The following is a 16,482-nucleotide window of genomic DNA, read 5'->3' on the forward strand; positions in this document are numbered from 1 at the left end:
ATATTGGTATTCTCTGAGTCACATCAGGTGGACCTTTCGATATATGTGCAAATTATACCAAGAGACTTACAATCAATTTTTGTATATGTGAATGCAGTTTTTTTGTTTGACTGCTTTTCAATTTTGTTCATTTTGTTATTTTAGGTAGTATCAAACTACAACTTTATATATACAGGTGTGTTGATATAGGTAAATTGTTACCATTTATTTTTACATAGATTTATTGACACATGCACATATTGCATCACACTGTTATAGTGCCCCCTATCTTGAGTCAGACTTTATTGACTTTGTGTAAGAAACAGACTTAACGGATAAGTGGCATAACTGAGTGTGGATACACACAACACATCATTACAAAGCCAAAATGTTGAGAAGGGGTTAAAATGACAATTGCAAAAAATAAAGGGTTAAAATTACATGCAGCGGGGGGCGTGTCCGACCACTGACTAATATGGCTGCTGTTTTTGTGTGTCTGCATTAGGGAGCGGATATAACTGCTGGATATCTCTCCAAAGCTCTATAAATTACTTTCTTTTTACGAGCAGAAGGTTAAGTACTTTTTATGGATCAGTTCTATATGACTTTCACCTACATCTGAGAACAGGCAGATCTGCATAGAGAAGGTACGCAGCAGAGGCCTAGAACGGCCTATACCTCTCTCTACCCCCCCATTTATCTGATAATTCAGTCCGTCCGGCCGCTTGTGCTGAAGAACGTTTACACCTTTGAACACTGTACTGTGACTAAAACTCAACATGGATGAGCAATCCAGCATTACAATTAAGGAACTCTTATTGATATGTCTTTCGCAATTTGAGGAGGAGATGACCGATACACTGTGGTGTAGCTGAGATCCCTACTAAAGGCAAAGTTGACCTAATTAGCTCTGACTATTCGAGCTTGGATCCAGATCTTCTATACCGAGGAACAGCAAGGACGAAGGAAACTTGCTCTGCAGAGGAGATGAGCGCATTGACTAACCCGCAGCTCTATCTCACAGCCCTTCCGATGGTAAAAGGATGGCAGGACATAGAGACGAGACAGCATAAGTCTAAGTTGCACTCTCCCTCACACCAACAATCTGTGTCTACACATGACCGGAGCAGACCAAGCTTACTTAGCCCCTCTACCGCTAGCCATGCCGTTGCTGGCTCTATTATAGTAAGACCTCTGGCTCCCTCCCTGTTTAGGGCTGAAGTGACACTGGGGCCCACGGTGCTGCAGCCGATCGAGGTGGAGGCGGTTTCTAATCTAGAAGGAGGAGGATATAATGAGTGAGACTGTCAGCTCCAGTGCTTATCGTATACTGAACTGGAGTGCTAAACGACAAAACGATGGGAAGTCAGGCAATACCACGGAGGTAGTATCAATCGCACCACCTTGCATAATTGCCGACGGTGGAAACTTTCCCTTGGCTGATGTTATTTGTGGGGCTGACTTTTGTCTAGCCGAGGAGGAAAACCTAAAATCCGGCATAGGATAAGAAGTGAGAATCTTTGATAAGATGGTACCGATCAGATCCCACTGGTTAAAAGATCTCCTGTATTTGCTGTATGAGAGACCTATTAGATGAAGACTGTGCAGTCTGATAAGTAGAAGTCCAGGTCTATTGCTGTTTTATTTCTATAAACATTACCTCCAGGACTGAAAAGGCTCCACAAGTTAGAACATTTAGTTAGTTGATTTGTAAGCTCTTGCTCCTCTTTGCATTTCATTCTTTTTTTTTTTTTTTACAAGAAAAACATCTACTGCTATATTACTTCAAGGTCAGTGTACTCGAAATGGAATTAGTCATACCATGCTCTGTAGTGTTATGCATTTCCCCTATATATTGCTTGCCTGTAATCCCTCACATTATTAGGGAATTTTCTAGGAGAATGCTCTACTAGATAATGGTTAACGATTGACATTTACAATTTTAGACTGTGTTATACTAGACAGTTATTACGATAACACATTAGTGAGCTCTTGTATTCTAAGTGTACATTGCTTTTTTATTTTGTTTTTTATTTTCTATGTAATAGTGTTAGTGATGTACTCAGATTGTATTTTTGTAGGTTATATATAAGTACAATAGTTTAAAATATAGCTTACTCTCCATACACATAATTCCTATACATTAGGCTATTTATATCGCTAATATATGTATATACTAGTCCTATAATTATAATGTTTGCAATGAATATGTAAGACCTACTATGCTCTACAACATGAACAGATGCTATGTTAAAGGTTTGGTTCATCTGTGTGGGAAGGAGATACATCATTTGGGATCCGAAAGTGGTCCCTCACAGTTCCTGACAGCCTTCTTCGTGTTATATTTGCTCTATGACCATGAGAGGTCCAAGAGCGGCCTCATAGGTTAATCTGAAGGCGGATAGTAGGAATGGGCAAGAGACTTTGATTCTTTCTAATTTGGAGACGGTCTATCTATAATATGTCTTTTTGATTGGTTTCCTTTTTTTTTTTCTTTTTTGTATTGGATATAGGTATATGACTTTTTTTTGTATAACCTGTACTGAGATCTTTGCTTGTATGCCCCAAATTGAATTTCAATAAAAAAAAAAATTACATGCAGCTCTGCAAATAGGCGCTCACCTCTCCTAATGTCCAGGAGAAATATTGCTGACTGTCAGAAAGGAAAAGTGAAGGCGCACTATATTATTACCAAAACATTAACCTCTTAGGTCCCAGAGTAGCATTATCAGTAAAAAAAATACTTCCAAAAGGGGTAGCTTTAAAAAACACATTTTAACCCCTTAACGACATACGTCGTACAGGGTACGTCTTGCACAAACTGGTCTTTAAAGACCAGCGACGTACCCTGTACGACGTTGGGGTTGAAAGCGGCTGGAAGCGATCCTGATCGCTTCCAGCCGCTTTCCGGTTATTGCAGTGATGCCTCGATATCAAGGCATCACTGCAATAACATTTTTCCCCATCTCTGTGGCTCTCTCTGCACCGGACATCGATGGCCGCAATCGTTGGTGGGTGGGAACCGACGTGGGAGGCGGGTGGACAGCCATCGATGGTTTGCTAAGTGCAGTGGAGGGCGGGATCGTGGGCAGGGTAGCTGGGGTTGCGCACTGGCGCGTGCAAGGGGAGGGAGCGGGTGGGAACCATTACACTATGGAACAGTTTGTGAACATTTAGAGGGAATAAAAATGTATTATACATAATCGAAGTGATCTGGGAGGGAAGCTACACTACAGAAAAGTGGGGAAAAAATAGAAAAATATATATTTTTTTATAAACTGGGTACTGGCAGACAGCTGCCAGTACCCAAGATGGCTCCCAATAATGTAGAGGGGGAGGGTTAGAGAGCTGTTTGGGGGGGGGGGGGGGGTCAGAGAGGTTTGGGGGCTAAGGGGGATCCTACACAGCAGAATATGTAAATATGCTTAAAAAATAAAAAAATAATAAAAGATACCTTTTATTTTAGTACTGGCAGACTTTCTGCCAGTACTTAAGATGGCGGGGACAATTGTGGGGTGGGGGAGGGAAGAGAGCTGTTTGGGAGGGATCAGAGGGTCTGATATGTCAGGTGGGAGGCTGATCTCTACACTAAAGCTAAAATTAACTCTACAAGCTCCCTACATGCTCCCTAATTAACCCCTTCACTGGGCATAAAACACGTGTGGTGCGCAGTGGCATTTAGCAGCCTTCTAATTACCAAAAAGCAACGCCAAAGCCATATAAGTCTGCTATTTCTGAACAAAGGGGATCCCAGAGAAGCATTTACAACCATTTATGCCATAATTGAATAAGTTGTTTGTAAATAATTTCTGTGAGAAACCTAAAGTTTGTGAAAAAAATTTGTGAAAAAGTGAACAATTTTTTTTATTTGATCGCATTTGGCGGTGAAATGGTGGCATGAAATATACCAGAATGGGCCTAGATCAATACTTTGGGATGTCTTCTAAAAAAACATGTCAAGGGATATTCAGGGATTCCTGACAAATATCAGGGTTCCAATGTAACTAGCGCTCATTTTGAAAAAAAGTGGTTTTGAAATAGCAAAGTGCTACTTGTATTTATTGCCCTATACCTTGCAAAAAAAGCAAAGAACATGTAAACATTTGGTATTTCTAAACTCAGGACAAAATTTAGAAACTATTTAGCATGGTTGTTTTTTGGTGGTTGTAGATGTGTAACAGATTTTAGGGGTCAAAGTTAGAAAAAGTGTGTTTTTTTTCCATTTTTTCCTCATATTTTATAATATTTTTAATAGTAAATTATAAGATATGATGAAAATAATGGTATCTTTAGAAAGTCCATTTAGTGGCGAGAAAAACGGTATATAATATATGTGGGTACAGTAAATGAGTAAGAGGAAAATTACAGCTAAACACAAACACAGCAGAAATGTAAAAATAGCCCTGGTCCTTAAAGGTAAGAAATTGAAAAATGGCCTTGGTCCTTAAAGGGACATAATACTCATATGCTAAATCACTTGAAACTGATGCAGTATAACTGTAAAAAGCTGACAGGAAAATATCACCTGAGCATCTCTATGTAAAAAAGGAAGATATTTTACCTCACAATTTCATTAGCTCAGCAGAGTAAGTTCTGTGTAAAAAGTTATACTCAGCTGCTCCCAGCTGCAGGTAAAAATAAAAAAAAAATGAAGAAATGAACAGCAGCCAATCAGCATCAGCAGTGCTGAGGTCATGAACTCTTACTATGATCTCATGAGATTTGACTTAACTCTCATGAGATTTCATAGTAAGCTTCCTTTACCTGATTGGTGAAATAATATGAGAGTTCACGAGGCTCATCCCCTAAGCTGTCCTAAAATGCTGCTTAGAAATCCTTTACAATGGGAGGTGGCTACTGAGGAACTTTTGAGGTAAAATAACATTCTTTTTTACATAGAGATGTTCAGGAGATATTTTCTAGTCAGCTTTTTACAGCTATGCTGCATCACTTTCAAGTGTTTAAACATTTGGGTATTATGGCCCTTTAAGGGGTTAAACTATGTGAAAATCAGAACTCCAAAATTCATCTCACTCCTTATTAGGGTTTTTTTTTAGGGGGGGGGGGGGAGTGTCAGTCAGCGCTGACCTGGAACACACCGTATCAGCTGGAAAGGAATGGGTTATTTGATAACAGGATATCCCAGAGAACAGAAATCAGACCACGCAGCAATCAGTCTAACATCTGTGCTGTTTATTAGAAGATGCACAATACTTCTTATAGGCAATAATTACAGCATATAGGGTTAAAAAGTGACGTATTCATAACTACATCATATCATACCATATTTCATGAACAAAAGAAGCTTATTGAAATAACTGAGTGAAAGAGGAGTATGAAGGAGTATTTCTTATCACAGTAAGAAAACTACATCTGGGCGCATAGCTCAGCCCAAAGCAAGGCCGTTTGGGCATCTTACCTAGGTAACAGACTTCCAGGCGCATCAACAGGAACATTTACAAGGCCATCCTAACTTATACAATACTTAGTAACATCAGCATATTTCTCACTACATAATAAACTCTTCTTAGACAAAATGGCAACTAAGAACAAGATGGCGTCGGTAAGGCTAACATATCCTAACATACCCCTCTTTTATTCTAACAGAATAACATAAAAATAGAAAAGCGCAGAAAATTAGTAAATCTTTTAACAAAAATATAAGCCTAATACTTTGGTATAACAAGAATCTATGTCAGAATACTGTAGAGAAATGTATTCACATTTACTGCTATAATTTTATAGGCCAATAGGGCACAATTTGTCACTGCACATAGGTATGGCCCCTCCAATACTCTCCGTCTACCTCCCAGCACCCCCAAACTACTGGTCTATCTGCACAAAGACCCAACCAGCCCCCTATCTACCCCCAAACAATGCTGCATCTTTATTTCTCCACCTGCATTGCTAGCACCCCCCAATATTTCCGACAGTCTCTTGCTCTGTAAATTCTCCACAGTGAAGCCTGACATGGGAACAGCACAGTGTCTCTGGGTGGCCTCTGATCACTTTATGAACAGTCTTTGTCCTCTTAGAGCTCCACCTTCCTCAAACACTCTGCTTCAATACCATAGTCCATTTGCAGTAGGGGTGCTTATCCAGTGTTCTTCTGCAGGTAGATGCAGAAGTCTGATGGATTGTTCATGGGGTAGACAAGGAAAGCCAGTGGATCCTCATAGCAAGCAGACACTCGAGTCAGAAGGAGTCTAAGAAGGAAACAAAACAGCACAAGATGAGCACACACCCTGATACAATCACAATTATGTCCAAATAAAACTTCTTTCACCTTTTTGTAAGCATCACCATTCCTTTAATAGCTTAACTTGTCCTATGTCATTTAAAACCAGAAAAACATTGTGGATATATAATACAAAGTAAATACATTGAAACTTTTACAGAGAATAACTCACAGCTTCTCTATACAATTTAAATGATACTTCATGAATACTAAGCAAGTGAAAACTGCTAGACTTCATCAAGAGGCTGTATGGCTATGCTAAGTAACTTATGCTAAGGCCTGCCCTGCAACAAAAATGAAAAGTAAAACAGTCAATAAAAATATTTTCTTTAAAATTAATTTCTTCACACTTTCTCTTTGAACTACTAAAACAAATAACCTAGTGTTCCTTTATTCTGCAAAGCTACTATCTGTAATGTTTATAATTCTCCAACTATGATCTTAATAGTCAGCAGTCTCATCTGATATAAACACTACTAGTTTACTAATTATTTTATGCAACCTAAATTCTCTCGCACTCCTGTATGAGGAAAGAATACAATCATAACATTATTAAAACTACAAAATCTTTTAAAGGTAAACACATCCTTATGGTAAGATAATTCCTTTAATTGACAAACCTTTACAAAACTCAAATTGTAGATACCATACCAGTTAAAAAAAGGAAAAAATACATTTGCTTTCATAACACAGCTCCAATAGGAGCCATTGTAAGTAGAAAATATACCATCAATATAACTATAATTATACTACTTTATACTACTCCTAAAAACACGGGTGAGCCTTCTGTGTTCTACAATGGTGAAGGGTCTAGAATATTCTGATATATTGAATCATTTTCTTTAAACTATAAAGGTGCAAACATATTCTCTATACTCAGTGGGCCATTCTATAGGTTACAATACTGCAAAGTTTAGAGTTACACTTATCTAGAGGGTTACTTTGTTTAAGTACATAAACTACAATGTGTACTAATATAAATAAAGCATACTTTTCTGCAGACAAAGCTATATGATTTCTTATAACTAATATGATCAACAAAAATAACACAATTACAAGAGAATACAAAACAAGCAATATAAGTAAACAAGTTAAAACAATACTCCCCTAATTTAACTGTGGATGACTCTAACAGTGTAACAGGTCCTCAATTCCAACAGGCAAGGCACATTCCATAGAAGGATAGTCTTTATGTTCTGAAGACACACATCATAGGAAACAGTCATAGATTACCCAGAGTCCAGTTCTGGGGCTGGTACCAGCGTGCAAAGCAAAGAATGGATCCAAAGATAGTTCAGCAACTTTTACTGCAGTATGGTGGTTAAAACAAACTCGACAAAAGGTATTTTATCTTCTTTTTTTCTTTTCTTCACCTAGGCACCAGGCATTTCTTTGTTTAAAAGGTTTACTTGCATTCAATCTTCAATTTTTTGGAGAGTGCACTATGGAATTTTATCTGTACAGATTTTACCTAAATATGAAAAACTCAAAAATAATTCAGTTAGTGTTTTTACTCTCTGGATACAGCTTCATGATCTCATCCTGCAAATACAAATATTGTGTTAAGAACAAAATAGAAAAATAAAAACATTTTAGGCTAATTTTCTTACTTAAAATAATCACCCAAATCAGATAAAGATACTCATCAATACTCATCAATACTTCCCCTTTGTTCGCGTGAAACACCCTATGTGTCACGCAAACACAATATAACAGCAAACTAAAAGACAATTCATGCACTCCGTAGTATACTATTCTTAACATCAGGCAAAATCAAATAAACCTCAATATTCCATGCATACAGCACCCTTCCACACGCATTCACTAAAAATAAAAACATAACATTCTCTGAGAAAACACTTAAAACCAACTGTCCATTCCACAAAACAAAAAACATTAACAGCCAAGAAAAACTTTTAACAACCACAATTAACCTGAAATTCAACACATATACTTACATTCACTGAAACATAGCACTCGCAAAACACTACAAATAATTAAAATCCTATAACAACCGTCTATGCCCTGGTTCTGCAAATTCTACCATGCACAAAACTATGAGATCATACTAATAATGCAATCACTTCAGAAGATCAATAATCTCTAGTTACATATTTACAAATTAAATCCCTAACCATAACTTTACAAAGGAACACACAAACACCTAAGTACTATATTCTGGGAAAGGTCAGATAATAATGGTACAGCCACTGTTCTATATAGCCCCTGCTTGCATGCACAGTGCAAATCCACTGTTAAATAAATCATGTTTGGCACAAATAATTTGTGAAAAGCTCTAGAATCCAGTCTATACTTTTACATAACCAGAAATTTAATAAATACACAATTATGTGATTTAAGTTTTTTTTTATATAATTTGATATTCACCATTTTGCAGCTCTCTGACTAAATATAACAATTGTATACGACAAAAATGAGCTTTCTACAAAGGAATAATAAGAATGTACACTAATAGATTAAAAAGACAGTTTATCCAAAAATGTCCCATTTAAATTGTTCCCAATGATCCATCTCACCTGATGGAGTGCCTTTAATTGTTTACAAATAGCCTGTTTTCCAGACAAATATCAGATAAGGACAATGAGATATGCTATACCCTGAAACTTAGCCCATTGTAATAGGCTGTGATTTAAAAGCCCAAAAGCAACTACTTCATATATACAAATAAACCTGAAAATACAATTTCTCCTACTTTTTTTATACTACACAGCTGAAATAACAAATCATTGAACTGTCCCTTTAAGGACTGACCATTTATAACATGTATATTACATATGTATACCCTAGCTATGATTAAGACACTTGTCTTATTTACCATTAAAATTCTACTTCTTTACTGTAACATAACCTGCATATTTAAATTAGAGCCATCACAGCATAAATAATACTCATTTATATTAAAACTTCTACTGAATTAATTTACTTACAACAGAAATAGACCCAGATACTTTATATACTTTAATAGCATACAGAGTATAGTCTTTTCTATTTTCCTGTTTTTAACTCCTTGCATGAATCTTACATTACTCCCACAACATACTTGAATCAACCTGTTAATCTTTTTCATTTACCAGAACGTGACCGAAAGTCACACAAACATCCGCACATTTACAAATCCCTTAATTAGTTCACTTGCAAAAACAATACATTTATATGCCGCAACAGGTAGACAATCTTTATTTGCACAAAACAAATATCACTTAAAAATAAAAAATGCTATTAATAGCACACATAATTAAGAACATACATATGACTTTAAAATCAAGTTACAACAATAACACTTTAAAATACATCATACAATGTCCGATGTCTTAGCTAAGAAACTAGCCTAATTAATTACCATTCAGAACGAAAAATGCACCAAGGTCATTTTTACAGCGATACACACACAAGCTCATATCAACTTGCATACCATAAATTCACTTCCAACATTTATTCTAAAGCAATTTCAACATACATCAAACTTTTAGTGACACAGAAAACACATTAACAGTATCTTTCTTTCAGGAAAACATATATTTCATAACATAGCAAAGACATTTAGGAATACAATAAGATTAACTTTCCACCAAATTTAAAATGTATTTGAAAGTGTCCGAAGTTTCAAGGTATGGCCATTTTCTCAACAGATTGAGACAAACAAATTTTAAACAGGGTAATACATCCTCAGATTTTTTTTTGTTTAGAGTAAATCTTTTACACGTCATGCAAGACACAGTGAGAACCGACAGACCAACACTCATTACACATAAAATACACAGAATCTCTGTTTCGTTACTGCAAACACACATACAACAAAAGAAAGTTTTACAAACGGAGCTTCTGTAACATTTTTTTTGTTTGTTCTCTGAATATGTGATCTGGTGTGTGTGCTCAGTGGCCCCCCTTCTTCGCCCACAGCACTAGTGAACCCAGGAGCCAGCTTCCTCACTGAACCTACAGAGCTGTGATCTGTGTGAAATCCCCCCCTCCCGTCCCCCTCCCTCTGGAGTGGACATTCCTCTGTCTACACTGCTTCTGTCCTAAACAGAAAACGTTAGCACTTTCTTAGCTACTAATGCTGCAACAACAGTATCCTCCACCTGCTCTGTGTACATGCTGAACAGATTTATACTTAATATTACATTTCTGAATCTCAGCATTACTATCACAATTTGTACTATGAGCAGACCCATTTCCACAACACAAAAATAGCAGCAGCAGTGATAAAATGCACAATTACTTAATATTTTCTAAGCACAGCACAGTAATATGGCAGTCTCAGCATAAGCAATCAAGCAAAAGCAGCACCAAATACCAATTCAATTCCAGTGATAGGTAACAAAACTCTACTATAGGAATATATTTGAAAAACTTCAACACAGATGAGACTCTAACTCACCATAACACAGCGATGCCAACTTGCACGGGGGACTTAAACCGCCCGTCAAATGCACGCTAACTTTTTCTCTTGCGTGCTTCACCAGACAGGACTGCACACCTGTCTACACTAGCAGGACTGTAAACCTGTCTAGAGGAGTTAATACAAATGCCGGCAGGACTGGAACCTCCGCAAAAACCTGCACTTTTACCGCAGTAACCCCTTAACCCTTTATAAAAGGACTTTAACTCTTTATATATACATATATCATTAACACCTTTTTAAAAAAAATGAAAAAATAATACAAATTTAGGTTCAGATTCACAGAGGGAAAAGTAGAGTAAAAAAACACTTATCTACTTACCCAGTGCGAATCCCAAGATCTGACACCAGAATTGTTAGGTGTTATTTTCAGGGGGGGGGGGAGTGTCAGTCAGCGCTTGGCCTGGAACACACCGTATCAGCTGGAAAGGAATGGGTTATTTGATAACAGGATATCCCAGAGAACAGAAATCAGACCACGCAGCAATCAGTCTAACATCTGCTCTGTTTATTAGAAGATGCACAATACTTCTTATAGGCAATAATTACAGCATATAGGGTTAAAAAGTGACTTATTCATAACTACATCATATCATATTTCATGAACAAAATAAGCTTATTGAAATAATTGAGTGAAAGAGGAGTATGAAGGAGTATTTCTTATAACAGTAACAAAAATACATCTGGGCGCATAGCTCAGCCCAAAGCAAGGCCGTTTGGGCATCTTACCTAGATAACAGACTTCCAGGCGCATCAACAGGAACATTTACAAGGCCATCCTAACTTATACAATTCTTACTAACATCAGCATATTTTTCACTACATAATAAACTCTTCAAGACAAGATGGATGCCTTAGACAAAATGGCAATTAAGATCAAGATGGCGTCGGTAAGGCTAACATATCCTAACACTCCTTGCTGGAGAGAGAAAAAAAAAGACCGAGGGTTTATGGGAGGGATTAAAAACTTTCATGTTGAGTGTTTTCGCCTCCTAATGGCGGACTGGAGATCAATCCCATATGTGATGGCTAATGGACTCTCACGTCTCATGAAAGAAGATTTATTAATGCAGAATAGGCACCACAGTATACCATACCATACCATAGTAAAACCATAATTACTCTATGTATTATCAATGGATCTGTAGTTCTATCCTATATAATAACCTTGAATCTGAACAATACAGAGAACATGATAATAATCTGTTTTGGACTAAGTTATATAGTAATAAATAAATTTAAAAATGTCAGTATGCTTTATTTTAAACAATATAAAAAAATAATTATTTTCCACCTAGTATCGCAAAGACAAGTAAAAGAGAGAATTATCACCTTAAGCGATCTGTACAAATAATAGACTGCCACAAATGACGTTCATATTTGGCTTAATAAAGTTTTTTTTATTGAATGTAAGTATATAAAAGTTATCCTGGTAGCCCCCTCTATAAAGTTAAGTGCTTGAATCAGCATAAAAGTTTTTTTTTCCATTTTAAAACACATCTGAAAGTCACAAGATACCATGCCAGAATAAAAATAGCAGACCACATTTTAGTTTATATTTCTACGTAAAATAGATCTGTCAATGTTGCAAGTTTTAAAATCAGTGAACATTTTTATATATCCAATTTCCAAACTTTCATTATTTATATAATAATTTTAAATCACTTGTCCACTTAAATGTAAAATATAAAACAAACAAAAAAAAACAAAACTGCAAAACTCAGTACGAGTCTTTAAGGTTAACGTCCCCAATACAGCTGCTAAACAGATATCACATAATACGTTTGACATTTTTAAAACAATTTAAATATTTTTAAATAGTTTTTTAAATTGTTTTTACTTTACTTATTACAAATGCTTTATACAGTTTCTGAACATTAAATTCCCCATTGTAGAAATGTAATAAAATGGGAATGACAGTGAAAGCGATAAAGTGGCACAAATTTACCAAAAAAGCACTGAACAATAATCTAGGAGGTAGTTTACTTTTTAAAACTTATAACAAAAGCGAGATATAAATGCAAATGCCAATATTGAATGAAGCATTACCTCTATCAAAATGTGAACAAAATATGCATTAACAATGTTAACTGCCAAACACTTTCAACTAATCTAAAAAACAAAGATTAACCGAGTTGTGCAATGTTTAAGTAACCTTAATTACAAGCAATGTTTTATAATACCATTATTTGATTTAATATTGTTTAAAAGAAATAATGTAAACAATATCATAATGCAACAGACTACACTAAATCTAAAACTGTAAAAATGGGTTTTCAGGTAAAATCATATACAAAAGCTAAAAAAATTTTTTATTTTACCAGTAAAAAACTAATTTTAAATTTGTTTTAATTTGACAAATTTATTAAAAACACAAATGTTTGAACTGATTTGGTAAAATAAAGTAGTTGTGTCAAATGTAGCAATATATTTGAAAACCCTGAATTGCCAGCATTTAAAAAGGGTAGGGGTAGTGGGCATTGCAGAGACAAAATGCAGGATCACGGTTCCATGCATAAAATGTACTCCAGTTCAAAGAACAAATATTAAACCATTTTAATTATGGCAAAAATTATCTTTCAGATTAGCATTTTCAATCATCTTGGAATAAGCAGTTGAGTTTAACATGCCAGATGAAGATGTAAGGTACTTAAGTTATACGTTTCGCCAAAAAATTGATGATTTGTCAGATGCAGTTTAATTAGCTTTTTCTTGTTTGTTCTTGTAGTGCATATTTCTTATTTAAGCTTCAGCATGCAACAGCAATTCCATGATTTACAGAAGATCAAGACTACACATTTAATGTGGGCCCCTGTAAGAAAGAAAATCCTAGATTAACAAAAGTATGTATAACAGTAATTTAATAAAATAACATAAAGGAACAGGTCTGGAAAAAAAAAAACAACTAATACAAAAAACTACACTCCTACAAATAAATTGCTTCACATGCATGACAGAAAGTCATTACTGATGAGGATATTTTGTGAACCTTTACATGTAGAATACACACTTTCTTTATATTCAAAATATAGACCAAAAAAAAAAAAAACCCCACACAAAAAAACACTTAACAACTTGTGAGATCCTGGTATTTAAAGGGACTATGTACTGTAATTTTGTTTGTCTAAATATAATCCATGTCACCCATTTTACCTGCTACTGTATGTGTAATGGTGAACAAATATATTTACTGATTACTATGTCATGGACAGTAAAATGTTTGTTGGTTTAACAACCACCCCAAGTGAAAATTTTAATATGGCCAAAAATGCTGCATAGTTTGCATTGAGCTCAGTGTCTATGGCCTCTACACAAACTCCAGTGCAAACTATCAGCCAAAGACCTCTGTTGCCCCAGGTTTATCCAATGAAGCTTCCCTTTATTCTCTCATCACCCCAGAAGTAATTCTTCCTGCAGTGTTCATGCCTATGTCATTGCTGACAGCCACTGCAGCAGCAGCATATTGCACCCTTAAGGGAGGTGGTGTTCCTGGGCAGAGAAGGTGAGGCATACTGTAAACATGGCCCCTAAGCTTACCAGGTGCTGGAACAACAGGGCTGTGTCAGCAATGAAGGGTTAAAAAAAAGCTTAGGTCAATGAAGAAACTGTATATGCTAAGTGCACCTTAATTAATGGAGACAAATGGTGATATCAAGAGAAAATACCAAATTTGAAAATAGAAGTAAATTGAAAAGTTGCTTAAAATTGCACGCTAAAGTTAAAATTTTACTTTATTGTCCCTTTAAAGGGACAATCAAGTCCAAAAAAACCTTTCATGATTTAAAAAGGACATGCAATTTTAAACAACTTCCCAATTTACTTTTATCACCAATTTTGCTTTGTTCTCTTGGAATTCTTAGTTGAAAAATAAACCTAGGAGGTTAGACCTTGAAGACTGCCTCTAATCTGAAAGCATTTTGACCACTAGAGGGCATTAGTTCATGTGTTTCATATAGATAACACTGAGCTCATGCAGGCGAAGTGACCAAGGAGTGAGCACTGATTGGCTAAAATGCAAGTCTGTCAAAAGAACTGAAATAAGGGGCAGTCAGCAAAAGCTTAGATACAAGGTAATTACAGAGGTAAAAGGTGTATTATTATAACAGTGTTGGTTATGCAAAACTGGGGAATGGGTAATAAAGGGGAAATCTTTCTTTTTAAACAACAAAAATTCTGGTGTTGACTGTCCCTTTAAGCTATCCAAAGCACAAATGAATTGTATATAAAATGATTTAATGATACATTTGGGCAAAAAAACATTGAAAACAGTTATTGATTTTACACTGGCCAGTTGTGTGAAAATTAAATACATCCTAGGGCTATTAAATGAAAAGTACACTGAATTTAAAAGGGACAGTAAAGTCATAATTAGACATTCATGGATTCAGACAGAGCATACAATTTTAAACAACTTTCCAATTTACTTCTATTATTTAATTTGCTTCCTTCTCTTGTTATCCTTTGTTGAAAGGTTTATCTAGGAAAGCTCAGGAGCAGCAAAGAACCTTGGTTCTAGCTGCTGATTGGTGGCTGCATATATATACCGATTGTCATTGGCTCATCCATTTGTTTAGTTAGAAACCAGTAGTGCATTGCTGCTCCTTCAACAAACGATACCAAGAGAATGAAACAAATTTTATAATAGAAGTAAACTGGAAAGTTGTTAAAATTGTATGTTCTACCTAAATCATAAGAGAAAATGTTTAGGTGTCATGTCCCATTAAGGTTGGTATTCCAAGTGAGTCACATAATAGACACAGATTAGGAAAACTTTACAAGTGTGTGAAGAGGACCACTTATAACACCAAACTTCATAAAAGTCTTCTCTTAACCCAGCCTAATCTCTCTACTTCCTCTTGCCTCCTTTTGAATGATTAATTTACAGCCATTTTGTACAATATATATCCTCCAACTCATAGCTTGATTCTCTATTATCTGGCTTTCACCCAGAACACTCTTCTGAGAGCACACCACTGCCCCTAGGGATAAAACCACAATAAGGATAGCTACACTTACAAATGCAGCCAGACAAATGCTGCCTATGGTAGAGGCTAATGCTATTTTAATAAAAAGTTTCATTTATTTCTAAAGTTGAAATGTAGCAGACTGTGGGCTAGTTAATAAACCTGATTAACACATTAGTATTGACTATTGCGTTTGTTTAAATTTATAGATTCACAATGTATATGTTCACAGGATCATTCGGTTTCCAGCATGGAGTCGTGTGTTACCTGTGTTAGTTTGAGGATGAGAAATGCAATTATTATTACATGGTGCAAGTGGTTGCCATGTTTATGATCAGTAAAACTGCCCCACTGTTAAAGGACCAGTAAATACAGCATATTTGCATAATCAACAAAGACATGATAAAAAGACAATGCAATAGCACTTAATCTGAACTTCAAATTAGTAGATTTGTTTTCTTACTAATTTCAGTTATGTCTATTTCCACTCCTCCTGTATCATGTGACCGTCATCAACCAATCACAAATGCATATACATATATTTTGTAAATTCTTGCACATGCACAGTAGGAGCTGGTGATTAAAAAAATGTAAATATAAAAAGACTGCACATTCTGTTAATGAAAGTAATTGGAAAGTTGTTTAAAATTTCATGCTCTATATGAATCACGAAAGTTCAATTCTGTCTGATGTGGGGATTACCTACCATTACTCTGCAATGTAGTTCTCACCAACAGGTCTTTCATATACTGCCCCCTCTGTGTTAATGTACTCCTCATATACTGACCTCTCTGTGTCTGTGTATATATGTATTTGTGTGTCTATATATATATATATATATATATATATATATATGTCTGTGTATGTATGTGTTTATG

At 35.7% G+C, this 16,482-nt stretch overlaps 1 protein-coding gene across 1 annotated transcript in view; it reads right to left on the minus strand.

The window, feature by feature from the left end:
- Positions 1–5,151: 5,151 nt before the first annotated feature.
- PRDM2 (PR/SET domain 2) overlaps positions 5,152–16,482 on the minus strand; it is a 402,316-nt gene continuing 390,985 nt past the window's right edge. Inside the window, exon 4 of the mRNA XM_053690429.1 lies at positions 5,152–13,452. Coding sequence (XP_053546404.1) covers positions 13,440–13,452 — 13 coding nt within the window. The 3' untranslated portion in view covers positions 5,152–13,439. The remainder of the gene's footprint in view (positions 13,453–16,482) is intronic.

The sequence above is a fragment of the Bombina bombina genome, chromosome 8 (genome assembly GCF_027579735.1).
Source record: "Bombina bombina isolate aBomBom1 chromosome 8, aBomBom1.pri, whole genome shotgun sequence".
Classification (NCBI taxonomy): Eukaryota; Metazoa; Chordata; class Amphibia; order Anura; family Bombinatoridae; genus Bombina; species Bombina bombina.